Below are 22,862 nucleotides of genomic sequence, written 5' to 3' on the forward strand. Positions count from 1 at the left end.
GTATATATTATGTAGTATCACACATTGCATAGCATTATGTTGTTCATCTGTGAATAAATGATGTTTTATTTCTTGTACTTGTTTTATAGTTTGCATGTCTAGACTGGTATGATAGGGACTTGGTAGATACTTAAACTTCATTGAATGAAAAAGTGAATAAATGAGTAAGTGATTCACAAGTATGCAATGCTGGCAGCAGCTCTAAATACATGTGTACTCCTCCTTTGACTTTTGCTGAGATGGTTCAGCAAAACTTGGTGAATTTTTCATGCATTTATTTTTTTGCCTGGCTTGACTGTAAAATTAACTGTGAAACTTAAAGACCCTTATATATCTGCTTTTCTTGGTGGTAGTTGGAACTCCAATCTTTTTTTTTTTGGTGCTGGTCATTGTCCCTGAGCTCCTTTTGCTCAGGGCTAGCACTTTACCAATTTGAGCCATAGCACCCCTTCCAGCTTTTTCTGTGATTGTCTCATGGACCTTCTTGCCCAGGGTTGGCTTCAAACTGTGATCTTCAGATAGATCTGAGCCCCCTGAGTAGCTAGGATGATAAGGCATGAATCAGTGGCACCTGACTCCAATCGGTTTTGTTTTATTTGTGTGGTACAAAGGAATTGAACCCAGAGTCTCAGGTATGCTAGGCAAGGACTCTACCGCTAAGCTACACCCTCAGTTCCTTCCAGTCTTTTAGCAGACTTTGACTGCATCTCCTATAACAACATCAGAATAACATGGTGTATATATTCTATACCCTATTTCAACTGTATCCTTTTCAGTTTTAAGTTCCTTTTTGTGTGTGTGTGCTAGTCCTGAGGTTGGGCTCAGGGCCTGAGCACTATCCTTGGATTTTTCTCAAGGCTAGAGTTCTACCACTTGAGCCTCAGCACCACTTCCACCTTTATTCTATATGTGTGGTACTGAGGAATCAAACTCTGGTCTTTGTGCATGCTAGGCAAGCACTCTACCACTTGGCCAAATTCCCAGCCCCCTTAAGTTCCTTTTATGTACTAAAAGCTAGTGCATTTTTTTCTTTCGAATATTTCTTCAGTTTTCTGGAAGTGAGATAAGTATGATTCCATGATGAAGTAGAGTAATGAGTTGTAGAGAATTAGAATACACTAAGGAAAAAAAACTATTATTTGAAAAATATCAAGATGTAAGAATCAAGAATAAAGTATAAGAATGGAGGATTGAGGCCAGGACAGTGCTCAGGCCCTGAGCTCAAGCCCAGGACTGGCAAAAAAAAAAAAAAAAAAAAAAGAAAAAACAAATTAAAAAAAAAAAGAATGGAGGATTGAATGGTATATAATTTTTTTGAACATGTGGGCAAAATTACAAGAATTGAAAATGGGAGAAAGTTAGAAGAAATACAATGTCTAGAGATGAGTTTAGGAATATACTTTTTATTGTCAGTAATTTTTAAATGTCATAATATACTAACTACTGAGTATATTAAATATTAAAGACATATTAAGGGGATATAAAATTAAGAAAGTTAAAATTTCTATTTTTTTAGATGAATTACAGTTTATTGACTGGGAAATGGACAGTGACAGGGAGGAAGCTAGTGAAGCCAATGAATGCGGAGATGGAGAGGGTGCCGTGGAAATCTCAGACTGTGCTTCTTGTGCAAGTAGTTACTCTTTGGCAAGTGATGACAGGAAACCTCAGCTGCTTAAGGTGAGAATGGATTATGTCCAAAACTTTTCTTTGCTATGTAACATTTATCTATAGGTAAGGACAAACTGAAACTTTCATGCTTGGCAGTACATAAGTCCTTTTGTTACATACTCTCTACTCCCAACTAAACCTTGAACATTTGTGTCTTTTAATTCTCTTAGGACAGATGTACAACAGTTGTTTAGATTAGTATTCAATGATTATATGATTGTTCTTCAATAATGTTAATTGCTCAAGTGAAATGTAGAGATGAATTAGGATTTCTTTTCTTTTCTCTTTTTTTTTTTTGCTTATCTCTGTTAACTAAGTTTTTCATATATAGTACGCATTCTATCAGTTCCATTTACTTGGACAATTCTAGACCTCAGCTTCTTAGTGACTCCAAATTGAATTCATTATTCTAATTGCATATTGTCTCCACGAGGCGTCATTTTACCTTCAGTATTAGTTACTCTGGCATGGCTGTAATCAAAATATTTGAAGCCAGGGCACGGTGGCTCACGCCTGTAATCCTAGCTACTTAGGAGGCTGAGATCTGAGGATCAAGGTTCAAAGCCAGCCTGGGCACAAAAGAACCGGCGACTCTTACCTCAAATTAAGCTGTAGAAAATGGGGAAGTGGGGCTTGGCTCAAGGGTAGGGTAGGGTGGTAGCCTTGAGCTGAAGAGCTCAGGGACAGCACCTAGGCCAAGTTCAAGCCCTATGACCCACAAAATTTTTTTTTTTAAATGGAGAGAACTTTAAAATAGGAAAGATTTACTTGGGCTCACAGTTTCCCTTAGGATTTAGTCATGGCAGCAGGAGTGTTTGGCAGAGAAGAGTCGTATTAATACTAGTAGTGGACAGGACATAGAGTGACAAGTGACCAGGACTATTCAAAGTAGCCTTTTAAGGGATATACTCAGTGATCTACCTCCTCCATGTAGGTCTCACCTCCTAAAGCCTTGAGAACCTCTCAAAATAGCACTACCAACGGGACCAAGCAATCCAGCACATGAGCCTGTGATGAACAATGCAATTTCATATTGTTACAGTATCACTTTGGGAATTTTTTGCATAGCTCTCTCCTTCATGCAGCTCCATTTTAATCTGTGTTCTTTGTTTTCACTCTCATTTTAACAAACATTCTTCCAGTTGTTTCTTATAAATGATTTATAGAACATTTTTTGAGACTTGGCATATCTGAAGGTCCTCTTAGAATGCAATGATAAATGGTTGTAAAATTGTACAGAATTTTAGGTTGGGAATAGTTGTCCTTCAAGTCTTTATAAGTATAGTTACATTGCATGAAACCTCCCTCTCCTTTCTCCTCCCCTCCTCTCCTTTCCCCTTCCCTGGTCTGTTTTATTCATTTCTTCCCTCTTCTCTTCCCTCTCTCCTTCTTCTGCTCCCCTCCCCACTCTTCTCCCCTTCTTTCCCTTCTCTCCTGTTCTTCCCATCCTTCCTCTTTGCTGTTCTCTACTCCTCTCCCCTCTCCATTTTCTTCCTCTTCTTTCCCACTCTTTTCCCCTCTTTTTTCCTTCTCTTCTGTTCTTCCCTTTCTCCTCTCTCTTCTGTCCTCTATACCTCTCCCCTCTTCTCAACTTCCCTTTGGTGCTAGTAATCAAGCCCAGCAGCTCCTCATAAAGTCTAGGTAAGTCTCCAGCACTGAGCCACATCCAAAGTAAGCCCTCTTTTTTCCTCCTCTGCTACTAAGACTTCCTCTTCCTCATCCTCCTGTTTTGATATGAGATATTTAATGCTACAGACTTCTATTGGGAACTCTTTCTGCTGCATTCCACAACACATCTTCATGGGTGACATGAGCCTTACGTGTAGTATCACTTTGTGTTTCCGTTTTGGTTTATTTCAAGTATTTCCCTCAGGTACTTTTTTTTGTTGACTCATTGATTATTTCAGATTATTTAATTTTCACATATTTGGAACTGTTTATACTTCATCCTGTTAACTTATTTCTAGTTTAATCCCATTGTGGTCCAAAAAGATTTGAGTGTCCATAGGCATATTGTCTAATCCTTTGGGGCCTTGTGTTATAGTTTGGCACTAAAAATAAAATAAAAACTATAAGATGCTACTAAAGAGAAAAAAAGATATTTCAGATGCTTTCAATCTTCTTAAATTTGTTATAACTTCTTTTTTTCAGATATTTTTTATTATAGTTAATAGAAGGATTACATTATATTCATCAATAGAAGGTGTATTACTTCACAAACATTGATACCCTTTCTCATGTGTTACAGTTTCTTTTGTGGGCTAACATATAAGATGTCCTAGAGAACACTGTATATGCAATTGAGAAGAATATCTGCTATTGTTCTAATGGATGTGTGTGTGTGCGCGTGTGTGCAGGTGTGTGCACACCCACCATTTGCTCTAATGTATTGTTCAGTTCTAGTTCTTTTTCTTTTCTGTTTGTGTATTGTTGATAGTAATTCAAGTATATTATATTCTGTTATATTTTTTCCTTAAGATATATTATTTCCACTTGAAATTGTTAAATCCTCAGGATGAATTGACCCTTTTATCATTATAAAATGAGCTTTTTGCTGATCTTTACAGTTTGTGACTTCAAGACCATTTCTCTTACTGTATCTGACTGTTACCTGGTATATTGTATATATGTTTTTGATTATTTGAAATAGGAAAGGGAAGGGGGGGTGAAAACAAGATGATTTGGAGGCTGTGGGGGGAGGGAAATGGGGACAAAAACATGAGAAGGGGTATCAGTGTGTGAGAAGTTAATGCACCTACCGTCTGGTGAATGTAAGTGTAACCCCTCTATACATAACAATACAAAAATTAAAAAAAATTTAAAAAGACCATCTCCCCACTTCCTTCTCTTTTCCTCCTTCCTTCCCCTGCCATCCTTTTTGTTTTCCTTTTTTTTCCCTGCCAGTCTTGGGGCTTTAACTATCCTTACCCTTTTCTTTTTCTCTCAGTGCTAGTGGTCTGCCACTTGAGCCACAGTACCACTTCCAGCTTTTTTCTATGTTTGTGGTATCAAGGAATTGAACCCGGGTCTTTGTGCATGCTAGGTAAGCACTCTACCACTAGGCCAAACTCCTGGCCCTCCATTTCCCTTTTTTTTTTTTTAAATATTTTTATTGTAATTAATAAAAGGGTTACATGATATTTGCCAGATAGAAGGTGCATTAATTCACATACATTGATACCCTTTCACATGTCTTGGTACCCATTACCCTCCCCCCCACCCGTCTTGGTTTTCCCTTCCCTATCAAATTTCAAATAACCAAATACAAATAAATTCAATATATCAGATAACAAAGTGAGATACTGTAACAATATGAGATACCCAAGGGACAGCAAAGAAGATGAAAGATAACATAGTACCTTGAGGACAACAATCATTCGTTATATGGCTTTTGTTTCAATATCCTGGAGGTCCTTTAAATTAGCTTCCAACAGGGTCATGCTGTGTAGTTCAGGCTGGCCTGGTATTTGTAAATTTTCCTGATTCATCTTTCTTAGTATTATGGGCATGTGCTACAACATTGGCTTCCCTGTTTAATCTTAAATAACTATAGCTACTTTTGTTGCTTTTGGTTTCCACTTGTTCAGGAAACCTTTTTGACCTTTTCAGTTTACATGTATTTCAGTTTACATGTATCCTTACTAGTATGGTTATTCTTGGCACAGCATACATGTGGATCTTGCACTGTTTTCTTAAACCATTTAGCCAGTTTTGACTGGACTCATTTATTTAAATTTTAGGTAACAATTTAAAGGGAATAGACTTAACTGCTGATATTGGTTCTGTTTTCTTTCTTTTTTTTTTTTTTTGTGAGTCATGGGACTTGAACTCTGGGCCTGGGTGCTGTCCCTGGGCCCTTCAGCTCAGGGCTTCCGCCCTATCCCTGGAGCCTCAGTGCCACTTGCAGTTTTCTAGTGATTAATTAGAGATAAGAGTCTCACGTTCTTTAGTGCCCTGGCTGGCTTTGAATCACAATCTTCCAATCTCAGCCTCCTGAGTAGCTAGGATTACAGGCATGAGCCATCACGCCAATCTTGAGGCTTGACCTCAGGGTCTGGGTGTTGGCACTGAGCTTCTTTTGTCCCTCTGTCATGTGAGAGCTACAGTATCACTTCAGGCTTTCTTTGAGTAGTTTATTAGAGATAAATTTTATGACTTTTCAAGCTGGCTTTGAACTGAGATCCTCAGATGTCAGCTTTATGAGTAGCTAGTATTACAGGTGTGAGCCACTGGTAGGTTTCTTTTTTTGTTGTTGTTGGTTTTGGGGTTTTGTTGTTGTTGTTGTTGTCTTATAAGTCATTTATCCTTTTGTTGTCTCTTGTGTGCTTTTGTGATTAATCAATTTTCTGTCATAATCTGATTGGATTCTGTACTTTTTGTTATATGGAATAAAACAAAGGAAGATTTTTATGTATTTACTGTGTTTTTACTTATTGGTACCATCAAGCTTATATATAACATCTTATAGTAATTGGTATTTTGAATCAATAGCAATTTCATGCCTTTTTTTTTTCACTCAAGCCTAGCACTGTACTCTAATCTACCTCTGCTTTTGTCTTCTACCATTTTGCTGTCTGATTGGAGGTAAAAGTCTCATAGACTTTTCTGCTGAGCTGGCTCTGAACCATAGCCCTCAGATCTTAGCCTCCTGAGTGGCTAGAATTAGCGGTGTAAGCCACCAGGACTGGCTTCAAATAGATTTTTTTTTTTGTCTATACTTTTATTCTACTCTCTCATATTTTGTTTTTGATCTCATTTTCTATTTTTTGTGTATACCTTAGATTATTATTTCAGCTTAGTATTTTTAAGTTTCATATTGTATGTATACAATAGCAATTGTAATATGTATGATAAATTATGTACCATAATCTATCAGTGAGCTTTATGCTTTCATTTTTTCATATTATAAAAAGGGTGCTTTATTTTCCTTTGTGATATTAGGAATTGAACACATGGGTTGTGATTGCTAGGCAAGTGCAATTTTACCACTTGAGCTATATATCTAGCTCCTACTTATTTTTATTTATTTTTAAGAAAAGGTCTCATGTCTCATGTAGCCCACATTGACCTAAAACTCGATGTGTGGCCATCTGTAAATTTACTTCTGCTAGGTTTTATCCAATTCATGGGGGAGGAGGATGGGGGGGAGTGGGAAGGACGTTTATTGTGTCAAAATCCATTTAGCATTTCTTATAGGGAAGATCTATACTAATTAACTCATTTTTATTTGTCTTTCCTTGATTTCTTTTATTTGCTTTCTTATTTTGAGACAGATTACAGCCTGTAGTTTAAGACTAGACTGGCCTAGAGCTTGGAATCCTTTTACCCCTGTCTTTCAGGTACTGGTATTAGGAAGTGTACTATCTGTTAGTTTTCCTTCCTTTCTGAGGACACTTCTTTTTTTTAAATTTTGGCAGTCCTGGGCTTGAGCTCAGGGCCTGAGCACTGTCCTTGGACTTTCTCAAGGCTAGTGCTCTACCACTAGAGCCTCAGCACCGCTTCCAGCTTTTTTCTATATATGTGGTACCGAGGAATTGAACCTGGATCTTCGTGCATACTAGGCAAGCACTCTACCACTTGGCCAAACTCCCAGCCCCGAGACACCTTTTTATCAGAGTGTAGTGTACTTGGTTCACAGTTTACTTGCAGTACTTTGAGCATATTGCTAGTTTCTTCTAACCTGAAAGATTTGTGCTGAGGTATTTGCTGATACTATACTGGAGATTCCTTGGATGTAATATGCTTTTTTACCTGTTATTTTCAAGATCCCCTTTTTCTATATTTTTCTATATTTTTGTTAAACTTTTCATTTTGTTTACTTATTGGTTTAACTGTTTTTATTTAATAATGTTTACTTTCTTGCAGCCCACTGAAGTTTGTTAAAATACTGCTTAACATGTAAGTCTCCTTTTATCTGGAGCATATTACTGCTGCTTTATTTGTTCTTTTGATGATGTCATTGTTTTCTTATTCTTCCCAATTTTTGTGGCCATTCATTGCTTAATTAATTGGAATTAATTAGCAATCATCTGAAAAGTATATGGCAGTCCAAAATATTTGGGGCATCTTTCAAGATATGGACTAGACTAAGTTCTGTGTAGAAGTAAAGGTTTCTGTGTTAGTTACTGCTTATACTGATACTGTTACCTTGAATTGAGTTATTCAAGTTATTTTTTCAATATTTACTTATTGCAGTGGTTGCTTCAGTAACTGATTACTTATTAATTCACATTCATAGCCCCTTTCCCCCTCTCTCCCTCACTCCTTCCCCCCCACCCCCTGGCCCTCCCTTATCTTATGTTCACATATGTGAAAAAATAGCCGAGTATAAGCTACAGTTTGCTTTTGCCTAGCACAGTATCATACTCTATATCACTACTAGACTGGAAATAGATCAGACTCAAAGTAAGGTGGACTGTTGCACACACACACACACACACACACACACACACACACATATAAATATTCTCTCTCTTCTCTTCTCTTCTCTTCTCTTTTTCTTGGTCGTGGGGCTTGAACTCTGGGCCTGGGTACTATTCCTGAGCTCTTTAGCACAGGCTACTGCTCTACCATTTGAGCCACAGCTCCACTTCTGGTGGTTAATTGGAGATAAGAGTCTTACAGACTTTCATGCCCTGGCTGGCTGTGAATCACTATCTTCAGATCTCAGCCTCCTGAGTAGCTAGGTTTATAGGCATGAGCCACTGGCGCCTAGCCCTACACACCTTAAATGGAATGATTGTGAGTTAAGAACCATCCTTACCTGTGATATAACTCTGAGAACTTGAATATTTATAGGAATTAGTATTAACTCTCTAGAAATAAAAACTTGTTTTTATAACTGAGAGGGTATTACTTTTTGCCTCTTACATATGTTTGTAGGAATGGAATAAACATGGTAGTTGAATATCTATTCTATAGTATAATTATACTTCAACTCAGAGAGTAGCATTGTTTATAATTCAGGTCTATCTTGAATCCTTTGCCATGCTGCAGTGAAGTGAGGGATATTCAGCATACAGCCTTGCCTGTGATCATGGTTTCATGGAGTTCTCAGAAACAGAATCCTTGTATTGCTTTTGTAAAGGTAATGAACTTATAATATTAGCTAACATATTGAGCACTTCCTTCTTGTGTGCAAAATACTTAATGTACAACAGTACAAGAGCAAGAACTCAATATTTGCATACCCAATGCTATGGACATGGTACGGGAAATATAAGCACAACTACATAGACATAAAAACTTATGACTCTATAGACATAATGTTTTATTACATAAATTAATATGTATCTATGATATACAAACCCTTAGCCTAATTTTGATTATGTTCTAAAAACTAAGTGCCAGTGATTGTATGTTGAGAATCCCATCTTGAATACTTGTTTGTTAAACATGTCATTTGAAATATGATGCAAAATCAATGTTAAATTCTTTTAAAAAAGTATGAGCACAAAAAATAATGTACATTTTTAGAGCATTTAAACTTCATGTATTTTGCAGGTAAAGATTATGAGGCAGAGATCAAATAATTTTTCTTCTCTCAAGCAATAAGTGAGTCAGAATTCTTCTTGGAAGCTATGGCTCTAGCGATTTTACTGTGTCAATAGTGGCAATATTATTGGCCTGTTTTATTTTATTTCTTAATTTTATTGTCAGGGTGATGTATAGAGGGGTTACAGTTACATCCGTAAGGTAGTGAGTACATTATTTCTTGAACATTGTTGCCCCTTCCCATGTTTTTGTCCCATGTACCCTCTCTTGCCTCATAAGTTGTAAAGTTCATTTCCAACATATTATCTTGTGCATATTGCTTTTACATTGAATCACCCTTTGCCCTTTGCCTCATCATCTTGTTTTCCCCCTTCCCTTTCCTAATTCAAATAAACAAATAAATGTATATACAATATACTAGGTACCAAACTCAGGTACAGCAATAGGAGATTAAACCATAAGGGAAAAAAAATGAGAGTAAAGAAATAACTTCACATAGTACATGAAATCAAACACCCACAAAGATAAACCTCTTGTTTCCATATCCTAGAGTTCGTTTGGCTTAGTCTCATCCCATATGGCCTTATATACATAGCTTTTAAGCTATTGCAATCCTCTGTTAGGAAAATCCTAGACACATACTAATTATTATGAATGAGGAAACCTTGGAGCCTGTGTTTCTTTGGGTCTGGCTTCACTTAATATGATTTTTTCCATTTCCATGGCAACATAGAATTCCATTGTGTATCTCTACCACATTTTCTTAATCCATTCATCTACTGAGGGGCATCTGGGTTGGTTCCATATATTAGCTATGGTAAATAGTGCTGCAATGAAAATGGTTGTGCCTGTAGCTTTAGTATGACCTTGTTTCTGGACATTCTGGTAAATGCTCAGGAGTGGGATTGCTGTATTGACCTCATTTTAAAGATGAGGAAGCACATCTATAGATATCAGAATGAGACTGTAACTGTTGTAGTCTGATGCCATATACTTTAAATTGTTGAAGGTGTACTTCGTGGCATTATAACTTCTTGGAGCAAAAGCAAAACAACCAAACCCTAACAGTAATTTCTGTCTAGTGTATTTAGAACAATTTATTTATTTATTTTTGCCAGTCCTGGGGCTTGAACTCAAGGTCTGGGTACTGTCCTTGGACACTTTTTGCTCAAGGCTAGTGCTCTGCCACTTGAGCCACATTGCCACTTCTGGTTCTTTCTGAGTATGTGGTGCCAAGGAATGGAACCCAGGGCTTCATGCCTCTAGGCGAGTACTTTACCACTAGGCTACGCTTCTGGCCCTAGAACATTTTTTTAAGGCCTTAAAATAATTGGTATTTAGTTGACAATACTGTGGTATTTCTAGTATTATTATGTTCATGTTGTCTCAGATGATTCCTGTAGAGGGCAGCAGAGGCAAAGCTGGGAGTTGTCTTCATAACCTACATTTTTCAGGAAGTATGAAGGAAGTTACTCTGTTATGTAATTCTCCTGTGCTTTATTTAGTGACCTCTATGCAAATATAGTGTAATCGACGTAATAAATATCAGGTAAACCAAATGAGATTCAGGCTTTTTAATAACAAGAAATCAGAGCTGGTTAGCACAGGTGGAAGATCCAGAAATAATTTATATAGTTTATTTATTTATTTATATTTAGTGCCAGTCATAGGGCTTAAACTCAGTGCATGGCCATAGAGCTATTTTTGGTAAAAGCTAATGCTGTACCACTTGGAGCCACAGCTCTGATTTCAGCTTTTTGACAGCTATTTGGTGGTAAGAATCTTTCAGACTTTATGTCCCGTCTATCTTTGAATCAGAAGGCTTAGATTTCACCCTCCTGTCCTAGGATTACAGGCATGAGACACTGCCCTCTGGCTTTCATATGAATTTTAAGAGAAGGGAAATGTGATTTTCAAACTTGAAATTTAAATCCATTATTACAAAATAAATGTCTTCGTATTCTAACCAGCATAGGTAGAAAAAATGATTTTAATAAATAAGATGAAGTTCTAGAGCAGTTTTAGCCAGCGGTAATAAATTTTGTAATTTCACATAGGATTTTAACCATTTAGAAAGTGATCTGGCAAACTTTAAATATTTTATGTTTAAAAAGCATATTTACTTATAAAATACAACATAAAATTACCACTTTGACCCTTTAAAAGTGTATAGTTAATGTTATTAAATATATATACAATGCTGGGCATTGTGTAAGGTCACAAATACTGTGTCCAGAACTTTTAGTTTTTCTTTTTTCTGACATTTTGGTTTGAATTAAAAATTGAACTCTGCTAGGCAATAGCTTGATCACCTGACCTATACCCCTATCTCTAGGCCTCTTTGTGTTAATTTTCAAATAAGGTCTCGGTTTTTATCCAGGCAAAATTGGACCAATTTGCATATTCTCACCTTCTGAGTAGGTTAGATGGTAGTTACATGCTACCATACACATCTTGGTTGAGGTAAGGGTATTAGAAATATTTCGGTTGCTATGGTTAGCTTCAGATTGACATCATCCTATCTCAGCCTCCAGGTAGCTAGGTTTCCTGGTATAGGCCACCAGCTCCTGGCTTCTAGAAATCTTTAACTGGATCTCTGTAACTAGTAACATTTCTCCATTCTCTGCTTACCAAGTTCTGATAATCACCAGTCATATACACTTTCTATATCTATCCTTTTTTTAAAAAAAAAAAAAGTAAGATTAGGGAACTGGGAATTTGGCCTAGTGCGAGTGCTTGCCTAGCATGTGTGAAGACCCAGGTTTGATTTCTCAGTACCACATACATAGAAAAAGCCAGAAGTGGTACTGTGGCTCAAGTGGGAGAGCTCTAGCCTTGAAAGCCTGAGGACCATGCTCAAGCCAGAGTTCAAGCTCCAAGACTGGCACACACACACACAGTAAGATTCACTGATTTCCCATGTGAAAATTCCACATATGTTTGTAGTGTATTTTTGTTGTTGTTTTCGGTTACCAGAATTTGAATTCAGGGCCACAAGTTTCCTTGCCTGCCTGGCATTTTGCTATTTGAACCATGACTTTGTGCTGGTTATTTTAGAGATGAAGTCTCATGAACTTTTATATCTAGGCAGACCTCAAACCATGATCTTCCTGGCTTCAACCTCTTAAGTAGCTGGGGTTACAGCTGTGATCCATCAGTGCTTGTCATACATAGAGTATTTTGGGCAAGTTCACAACTCTACAGTATTCCTCTCCCCACCCCCATCTTCTCCCCTCCTTTTAAAAATAATGTACTTGGGGGCTGGGAGTGTGGCCTACTGATACAGTGCTTGACTAGAATGAATGAGGACCCGGGTTTGATTCCTTGGTACCAAATACATAGACAAGAGCTGGAAGTGGTGCTGTGGCTCAAGTGTTTAGAGCTCTATCCTTGAGAAAGCCCAAGGACAGTGCTCAGGCCCTGAGTTCTACACTACGACTGAAAAAAAAAAAAGGGAGGAGACACATAAAAAGAATATACATGAATTTTGAATTTTGTCATATTGTCTCAGTTATCTCCAACCACATAATCACTCCATTTCCCTGCACCCTCCCATTGAACAACCCCTTCAACAGTGACTGATTTGCACTTCAGTCACATTATTATTACTTTTATTGCTTTAGATATGGCTTTAACATATTGACTTGAGTTTAGCTTATTTTAGTAAATATATCCATTTCTATTCATTTTCCTGCATATGGCATAATTTCATTCTTAATTAAGTTATACCTCATTTTGTATACATTCTATATTTTCTGAATCCATTGATTGTAGGGCATCTAGGATGTATCCACCAGTTTGCTATTGCGCATAAATGGGTATGCAGATATCCATCCCACTTACCAGTTGATTTATGCTCTTTAGATATATGACCAAGAGTGATGAAATAGAGTCATAAAGGTAGAGCTACTTTTAGTTTTATGAGGAATCTTGATTCTGATTTGCTAGTGGTTATACTATTTTACATTCCCACCAGCAGTGTATTAGAGTTCTTTTTACCTGTATCCTCAATAGCATTGACTGTTATTTGCTTTCTTGAAGGTTGCCATTCTGACTGGGGTGAAATGGAATTTTAATGTGTTTTTGTGTTGGTTAATTTTTTGCTAGTCCTGGGGCTTGGGCTCAGGGCCTGGGCTCTGTCCTGAGATTTTTTTGCTCAAGGGTAGCATTCTGCCATTTTGGCCACAGCTCCACTTTCAGCTTTTTATGTGGTACTGAGGAATTGAACTCAGGGCTTCATGCATGCTAGATAAACACTCTACCACCAATTCCCAGCTCTTGGTTAGAATTTTTTGTTATAAAGATGATGTACACAATTACATAGTTAGCTAAAGAGTACATTTCTTTAGGGACAGTGTCACTCCTTTCCCTGCTCTTAATGTGGTTTTGATTTGCATTTTCTGTCTGGCTGGTATCTATTAGCTATTCACTGGCACCCGGGTTGCTTGCTCATTTATTTATTGAATTTTTTTCAGTTTTTACTTACTAATTTTTTTTGTCAGTTGTGGAACTTGAACTCTGGGCCTGGGCACTGTCCCTGAGCTCTAAAGCTCAAGGCTACGGCCTACCCCTTGAGCCACAGTACAGTACTACTTCCAGTTTTCTGGTGCTTAATTGGAGATGAGTCTCATGGACTTTTTAGTACCTTTTTAGTGCCAGGGCTGACTTTGAACCACGATTCTCAGATCACAGCCTCCTGTGTGAGCCATTCTACCTGGCTGTTTTTTCAGTGTTGAGCTGTGTATTTTCTGGATACTCTTTGTTTGTTTATTTTTAATACTGTCGATAATTTTCTCCTCTTCTGTGGATTGCCTCTTGGTTCTGTTCTTTTTTTTGCTTTGCTTTGTAGAGGTGTTTTGGTTTGTATTTTTTGCCAGTGCTGGCTTGAACTCAAGGCCCGAGCACTGTCCTTGGACTTTCTCAAGGCTAGAGCTCTACCACTTGTGCCATAGCACCACTTACGGCTTTTTTTCTATGTATATGGTACGGAGGAATGGAACCTGGGTCTTCATGCATGCTAGGCACTCTACTGCTAGGCCAAACTCGTGGCCCCACTGTGTAGAGATTTGATATAGTCACATTTGTCAATTTTTTTTTCTGGCAAGAAAATAGTACTTAAAGAAATTATCCATGCCTGTAACATACAAGATTTTCTCTGTATTAAAGTTTCAATTCAAAGGGAAGGTAAGGGAAAAACAAGATGATTGGAAAGGGGTAAGGAAAGGAAAGTGGGAGGAAGACATGGGAGGGGGTAACAATGTTCAGTAAGTAATGTACCCACTACCTGATGAGTATAACTATAACCCTTCTGTACATCAGCAATAAAAGAAAAAAAATAAAAAAAACTTTCAGTTCATACTTGAGTTCTCTGATGCATTTGGAGCTGTTAGGGATCAAGTTTCAGTTTCCTGCAAGTAGATAACCACTTTTCCCAGCACTGTTTGTTGAACAAGCTGTTGTCTTTTCTCTAGTATGTGTATTTGGCACCTTTTGTTGAAAATTAAAATGTCAGTAGCTATGTAGTTTTTTTATTATGTTCCATTGGTCTTTGAATCTGCTTTTGTACCAAACTGGTTTTCTTACTATGGCTCTGTAGTATAATTTAAGGTTGAATATTATGGGGCTGGGAGTTTGGCCTAGTAGAATGCTTTCCTAACATGCATGAAGACCCGGGATCGATTCCTCGGTACCACATACATAGAAAAAAGCCAGAAGTGGTGCTGAGGCTCAAGTGGTAGAGCTCTCGCCTTGAGAAAGTCCAAGGACAGTGCTCAGGACCTGAGCTCAATCCCAGGACTGGCCAAAAAAAAAAAAAGTTGAATATTATGAATTGCTCCCAAGATGCTCATTTTACTCAGAATTTTCTGTGCTATTTGGGATCTTTGATGTGTTCTTGTCAATTTTTAGATTGATATTTCTGTTTTGTGAAGACATTAAGACTTCGATGACTATTACATTTAATCTGTAAATTGTTTTTTGGCATTATGGCTACTTTCACTATATTGATTCTGACAATTTATGACTAAGGGAGATCTTACCATTTTCTGATGTTTTCTTCTATTTTTTCTTTCCTCAAGGTTTTGTAGTGTTCTCTAGTCTCTCACTTCCTTGGTTAAATTAATACCTTGGTTTTTGAGGCTAGTATTAATGGAATTGTTTTCTTGACCTCTTTCTCAGTCTGTAGATACTGTAGAAATATAGAAAAGTTAGGATTTTTGAATGTTAATGTTCTGATAAACAACTGTTTTTCAAAGTTGTTTTTCAAACCTACAAGTGTTTTTTGTTTTTGTTTTTGTTGGTCATGGGTCTTGAACTTAAGGCCTGGGGCTGTCCCTGAGCTTTGTTGTTATTACCACTTGGACTCATACCACTATTTCTGGTGTTCTGGTTTTAATTAGAGATAAATCTCACAGACTTTCATCCTGCTATTCAGAATGGCTTTTGAACCATGATGCTCAGATTTCAGCCTCCTGAGTAGCTAGGATTATAGGTGTGAGCCACCAGTGTTCAACTAGAAGTTTTTTCTTTTCTTCTCTTCTCTTCTCTTTTCTTTCTTTTTCTTTTTTTCTTTTTCTTTTTCTTTTGTGGGTTATGGGGCTTGAACTCAGCCTGGGCACTGTCCCTGAGCTTTTAAGCTCAAGGCTACTGCCCTACCCTTGAGCCAAGCCCCACTTCCCATTTTCTAGAGCTGAATTGGAGATAAGAATCTCAGGTCCTTTTGTACCTGGGCGGGCTTTGAACCTTGATCCTCAGATCTCAGCCTCCTGAGTAGCTAGGATAACAGGAGAGAGCCACCATGCTGGCTGAGATTTTTTAGGTTTTTTTTTTTTGTTGTTGTTGTTGTTTTTTTGCCAGTCCTGGGCTTGAGCTCAGGGCCTGAGCACTGTCCTTGGGTTTTCTCAAGGCTAGAGCTCTACCACTTGAGCCTCAGTACCACTTCCAGCTTTTTTTCTATGTATCTGGTACCAAGGAATCGAACCCGGGTCTTCATGCATGCTAGGCAAGCACTTTAACCACTAGGCCAAACTCCCGGCCCGATTTTCTAGTTTTTATTTTTATTTTTTGGCAGAATCTGTAGGGTCTCGTAAGCTCAAGATCATGCCATCTGCAAATAGGGATAATCTGACTTCATCCTTCCTCCTTCCTTATTGCTCTAAGAATTCTAGTATCATATTAAATAAATACGGAAATAGTAGACATTCTTGTCCTATTTTTGTCTGTATGGGGAGTGATTTTTCAGGTTTTCTCCTTTTAACATGATATTGACTATAGGTTTCTTGTATATAGCCTTTATTAATTTCAGGTACATTTCTTTCTATTTCTTTTAATCATAAAAGGATGTTGACAAAATTACAATAATGGTTTAAACTAAAAAATTTTAATGTGGCTAGTCTTTCAGGTCATGTATGTAGAAAATCAAGATTTCTGAGGCCGGGAGTGTAGCCTAGTGGTAGAGTGCTTGTCTAGCATGCAGGAAGACCTGGGTTCGATTCCTTGGTGCTACATACATAGAAAAAGCTGGAAGTGGTGCAGTGGCTCAAGTGGTAGAATGCTAGCCTTGAGAACGCCCAAGGACAGTGCTCAAGCCCTGAGTTCAATCCTCAAGACTGACAAAAAGAAAAAGAAAATTAAGAGTTCCAATGCTACTAGCTTTCAAAAATCTTTATCTATTAGGTTGATTACTGTTAGCAAAGACTATCTGCAACTTTGAAAATAGAATGATGAAACCTGTTGAAATAGTTTGCGAGAAGAGGGTAAAAGGGACAGAGCAAGTTACAGAAGAGGTGAGCTAGTGTGAATACATTCTAACTATAGCTAATGTAAGCTAACAAATGTATTTACCTTTACTGAGATCTTGCATTTCTTCATATGGCTTTTAGTTGCTCTACAGTGCCCTTTCAGCCTCCCACCAGCATGTTTTCTCAGCAAGTCTAATAGTAATTAATACTTTCTCTCTCTCTTTTTTTTTTTTTTTTTTTTTTTTGCCAGTCCTGGGCTTGAGTTCAGAGTCTGAGCACTGTCCTTGGGCTTTCTCAAGGCTAGAGCTCTACTACTTGAGCCTCAGCACCACTTCTAGCTTTTTTTTTTTTCTATGTATGTGGTACCAAGGAATCAAACCCAGGTTTTTGTGCATGCTAGGTAAGCACTCTACCACTAGGCCAAACTCCCGGCCTTTCTCTGCCTTTCTGTCTCTGTCTCCCTCTTTCCCTCTTTCCTCCCTCCTTCCTTTCTTTCCTCCCTCCTTCCCTTCTTTCCTCCCTCCTTCTCTTCTTTCCTCCCTCCCCTCCCCATCCTTTCCCTTCCCTTCCCTCATTCTGTCTTTCTCTTTCTGTATTTCTTGTAAATCTGGGCCTGTCCTAATTTCTCTCATATTTTTGAAAAACAATTTTGTCAGGTGTAAGATTCTTTCTTGACAGTTTTCTTCTGGACTGTTGCTTCTGTACGCCTACTAAAATACTCTGGCCTCTTGTGTTATGACGGGCAATCAGCTGATAATTATTGAAAACCTTTAACATTCAACCAGTTGCTTTTCTCCCGTTCCTTAAAAGATTGTCTTTGGACTTTGAATGTTTGATTGCAATGTATCAGCCTATCTCTTAATCTGTATCTTGGAAAGCTGGACTAATAACTGAAATGGAGGAAATTAACTGCAGTTGGCTACCCAAACCTCTGGAAGTTGTAAGCCTTCAGAAGGCTACAGAGTTTCAAGATACGGGATGGATTTTGCCAGTACAATGGGGTGGGTTTTGTTATTGTTGTTTATTTGTTCGGGGGAAGTCAGTTACTGAGATTTGAACTCAGGGCCTTGTACTTGCTAGGTGAACATTCCACCAAAACTTCTTGCTTTAATTATTTTGTTCAGATACAGTCTCGTTTTGTTGTTTTTTTTTTTCCAATCCTGGGCTTGAGCTGAGAGCCTAAGCACTGTCTTTGGGCTTTCTCAAGGCTAAAGCTCTACCACTTGAGCCACAGCACCACTTCCAGCTTTTTTCTGTGTATGTGGTACCGAGGCATCAAACCCAAGTCTTCATGCATGCCAGGCAAGCACTCTATCACTAGGCCAAACTCCTGGTCCCCTTTTTTTTTGTTTTTTAAATCATGGGATGCTTTAATCTGGGATTCCCTTACTATGAGTTCTACCTAGCTAGGTGTATTATAGGCTTGAGCTGCTACACTAAGTTTGTTAAAATGAAATCTTGCTAACATTTTTCTTGTACTGATTTTACCCACAACTCTTCTGATCTTTACTTTGTGAGAGGCTAGTATTACAGGCACATACCACCCTACTTATCAGTGCAGTGTTTTTCTATGTAAAGACATGTATTCCTGTTGCTTTCTGCTATACCATGTTAAAAAAAAATTTGGTTGCATACATGTTATATATACAGTTGAAGGACTTGCTCAAAAGCATACATTTTAGGTACCCCATCTTACATGTTTATTGAACTATTAGTTATGTTTATTGAAACATTGACAAATCTTAATGTTGTAAAGAGAAATATAATCATATTTATTTATTAAAGCATTGCACATTAAGAAAAAAAGCACATAATCCCATATATTCCCAAAGTAATAAGAGTAATGCTAAAGATTGTATTAAGGATTCTATTTTGTTTGTTTAATACAGTTCATGTGCTATGTGAGCTGTGTATGACCTTTTGGCTTTTTTCTTTTAATAAGAGTGAGCAATTTCATATACCAATATTGGGTATAGTATTTGTACCTGAAATTTTATGTTCTCACCATGTCTCTTGCTTTGCTGAACTTTAGCTTATAAGATACCAGCACAAAGATTTTGTAAATTTGTCTTTCTTAGTTTAAAACTTTCCCTTCTCCTACCCTACCACCCTTTATCCTGTTTCACTTGTCTTGTTTGTTTTTTATTTTTCCTTTAATGCAACCATTTACTATAAGAAGGTAATCGTGTAAGTTACCATTGAGAGTGTGACTTTTATAGTCCTCTAGTTTTCTTATATCAAACATAAAGTCGAATCTCAGGTTCTACTTTCTGTTGGGATTGAGTAGCATGTGCTAAGATACTTCTTTCCTGTAAGTGAAATGACCCGTTTTGTAGGAAACAAAACCAGGTGAAAGCATACCAGGAGGACAGCAATCATACATACCCTGGAGGATGATATATGTTACACAGGACAGAATCAGCTTTTTATTGTTTGTTCGTGTTTGCTTGAGGACAAGACCCAGTCAGTGCTGTATAGGGTGCCTGAAGGTTGGATAGAAATCACAACTCAGATTTTGAGGTACTGTATCAGGTACCATTAGAGAGTTATAAAGTAAATTTTTACAAAGGATGATCTCTCACATTCTCCACAGAAATCAGATAAATCTTAAAATAACATCTTGCTGCAACCCAGAGAGAGAGGTGGAGAGAGGGAAGGTAGACAGTTACAGAATAAATACAGCCGAGTCAACTTCCTATTAAGCAAAAAAGTAAGTACTCTTGAGAATAACATATTTAAAACCAAACTTGCTAAAAATTTTTTATTTGCACTGGCCAAGATATATTTACACATGCACATGCGTGCGCACACACGCAGGGAAAATGGGACCCATATTTAAATGAAAATGTAATTGAGAGTGATTCAGATCTGACTCCTGTGTTAGAATTAGCAGATGTTACAACTTGTTCAAGGAAATAAAATATGATGAACACCATGATTAAATAGATAAATGTAAGTGAAGAAATAGAAACTACATAGAAGAACCAAATGAAATTTTTATAACACAAAAGAATTGAGATTTAAAAATCAATTAGATGGGTTTGCAAAAGCTTGGGAAAAGACTGGAGAGTTGGTAAACTTCATAGATGAGAAGAAATGACTTAATCTTTAAAAGCTAAAAGAGCTTTCAAAAATGAAGTATCCTGGGCTAGGAGTTTGGCCTAGTGGTAGAGTGCTTTGCCTAGCATGCACGAAGACCCAGGTTCGATTCCTTGATACCACATACATAAAAATGAAGTATCCTGGGGTCAGAGTGTAGTAGGTCCCACGCAGTGAAAATGTGTATGGCAGAAATGTGACAGTGACTCAGACTTGTAGGATAATATCAAAGGGTCAGACACATGTGTTATTAAGATTCTAGAAGTAGAAAAAATGTAAACTTGTAATGGGCTAAACATTTTTATAAATGAGCAAAAAACATGAACTTATATATTTAAGAAACTTAGTGAACCTTAAAATAAACGTAACCAAGTAGCATACATTATAGTGAAATTAAAATGATTGACAAAAACATCTTTTTTGTTTGTTTTGTTTTGTTTTTGCCAGTCCTGAGCATTGAACTTAGGACTTGAGCGCTGTCCTTGGACTTTCTCTAGGCTAGAACTCCACCACTTGAGCCACCGTATCACTTCCAGCTTTATCTGTGTATTTCATACTGAGGAATCAAACCCAGGACTACCACTAGGCCAAACTCCTGGCCTCAACATAAACGTCTTGAACCATACTTCATGGTACTTGCCTGTGATCCTAGCTACTTAAGACGTAGAAATAGATAGATCACAGTTATAAGCAAGCCCAGGCAAATGATGCCTTATCAAAAAGAAACCAGATGTGGTTGTATATACACTCTTTTAATCCCACTTACTTTGGAGACTGACAGGATCTCTGAAAATAAATGAACAAGCACAAAGGCTGTAAGCCTGGCTCAGGTAGTAGGAAACTGATCTAGCAAGCACAAAGCCCTAAGATCAATCTTTAATATTGAAAGAAAGAAACAAAACAAAAAAAGCAAACAAGCCTTGAATGTACTCTTAGAAATACAACAGTAATAAATGATAGCCAATGATAGCTGATTTCTTATTATAAATAATTCAGTCCCAGTCTATAAACTTAACTTTAAAGTGCTGGTAACACAAGTCTATTCAGAATTTGATAATCAAATAAGAAAACGTGTTTTCAACTATGTATCTGTTAGGTATAAAGGCAAAATAAAGACATTTCAAAGTAAAAACAAAAAAACAAGATTTCATTGCAGCTGAAATGCAGAAAGAAAATGTTTAAGGAAATTCTTTAATCTGAAAGAAAATGATCCAGATGAAATCTCTTATCAAGGAAGAGCCCTGCAGTTGGTAGATACGTAATTTTTTTTCCCGATCCAATTTAAAAACACAAGAGTAACAGTTTGTTTTTCCTTTTGCTGAGGATTACACAGGTGTGTAGTACCTTCTGTACACACCTTATTTAAAGCAAAACTTGTTACATTAGGATGTGACATGATAGCAAACATACATTATAAAGGATTGGGCATTATATTTTAAAAACTACTTTGAGATTTGTGATCTTGTGAGAGTCTCTTAACAATCACTAGAGGTACAGATGACAAGTGATTACTGATAGGGAAAGGTGGGGAGTTCGTGTTGTTTACTCCAGCACTCAGTATATGACTCATTATCAGAAGTGCTGACTTTCATCTGTGAATGTACTCATTGGGAAGGAGATATTAAATAACCTCTGATTCACAGGAAAAAGAAAAAATTGGGGTAGATGGATAGAACTGTATAGTTACTGGTCGTTATTTTAGGTGAAGTCATAGATTTATTTCTAAGTCTGCTATGAAAAGTTAAAGGTTGTATATTATAATTCCTAAAGTAAAACAAAAAAACTAAAGAAAAATAAAAAGAGATGTAGCTGACAAAGGAGAAATACTAATATTGAATTCTAAACTATATTCAGAATACTAAAGATATTAAACAAGGAGGAACTGGGGAGTATAAATCAGATGGAATGAAAGAAAATGAAGAATAAAAAAATTATAAAACTATATCAGCTGGTGCTGGTGGCTCATGCCTGTAATTGTAGCTGTTCAGGAGGTTGAGATTTGAGGATTAAGGTACGAATAAAGGACAGTAGCAAGGCCTTGAGTTTAAGCCCCAGAACTAGCAAGAAGGAAATAAAAAAAGTAGTCCTATCATTGATTAATTGATAATGGAATTAAGTGATAATGGAAGGCAGAAAGCTTGGCTTAATGGGTTAGAGCGTTTGTCCTGAATTCTTATGTGTACAAAAGAAAAAAAGGAAGAAAAGAAGCTTATAGAATGCTTCCTTTCAGGCTCCGTAGTAGAATGCTTGCCTAGCATGTGTGGGTCCTGGGTTCACCACAAAATAAATAAGAACCAAGTAACTTTAAGTATTTTACTGAAAGGTGGAGATTTCAAATATTGTATAGAAAGACTTACACCAGAGATACATTTTAAATTTAATTGCATACATAGGCTGAAAGTAAATGTATGGTGACAAGCAGGTGAAATGATTAATTTAGAGAAAAGTCTTTAAGCCTATTGTTAATGATAAGGAAATTATATATATATATATAAATTTTTTTTTTGCTAGCCCTGTGGTTTGAACATGTGGACACTTTGATCAAGGCTAGCACTCTGCCACTTGAGCCACAGCACCACTTATGGTTTTTTCTGTGTATGTGGTACCAAGGAATCCAAAGCTATGGCTTTGTGCATGCTAGACAAGCACTGCTCCTGCTGGAAATCATAAGTTTTTATGTACTTACTTATAGCTGTGCATATTATTTTGATACTTCAGTATAACAGAAAATCTCAACAAGAAAAACATAATCAGCAGGGCAGTGCATTTACCTGTATTCAGAGTACTCAAATAGAATGTATTATATTCAAGAAGACATGATAAAATACCAATTGTAATCAGATATTCAGCCATAAAACA

At 37.1% G+C, this 22,862-nt stretch overlaps 1 protein-coding gene across 3 annotated transcripts in view; it reads left to right on the plus strand.

The window, feature by feature from the left end:
- Spidr (scaffold protein involved in DNA repair) overlaps positions 1 to 22,862 on the plus strand; it is a 288,520-nt gene that overhangs the window by 13,405 nt on the left and 252,253 nt on the right. For all 3 annotated transcript variants that reach the window (XM_090338799.1, XM_090338798.1, XM_090338797.1), the window contains one exon: positions 1,517 to 1,680. In XM_090338799.1, coding sequence (XP_090194925.1) covers positions 1,517 to 1,680 — 164 coding nt within the window. The remainder of the gene's footprint in view (positions 1 to 1,516; positions 1,681 to 22,862) is intronic.

This window comes from Megascapheus bottae, chromosome 9, assembly GCF_031878675.1.
Source record: "Megascapheus bottae isolate mThoBot1 chromosome 9, mThoBot2.hap1, whole genome shotgun sequence".
Lineage (NCBI taxonomy): Eukaryota > Metazoa > Chordata > Mammalia > Rodentia > Geomyidae > Megascapheus > Megascapheus bottae.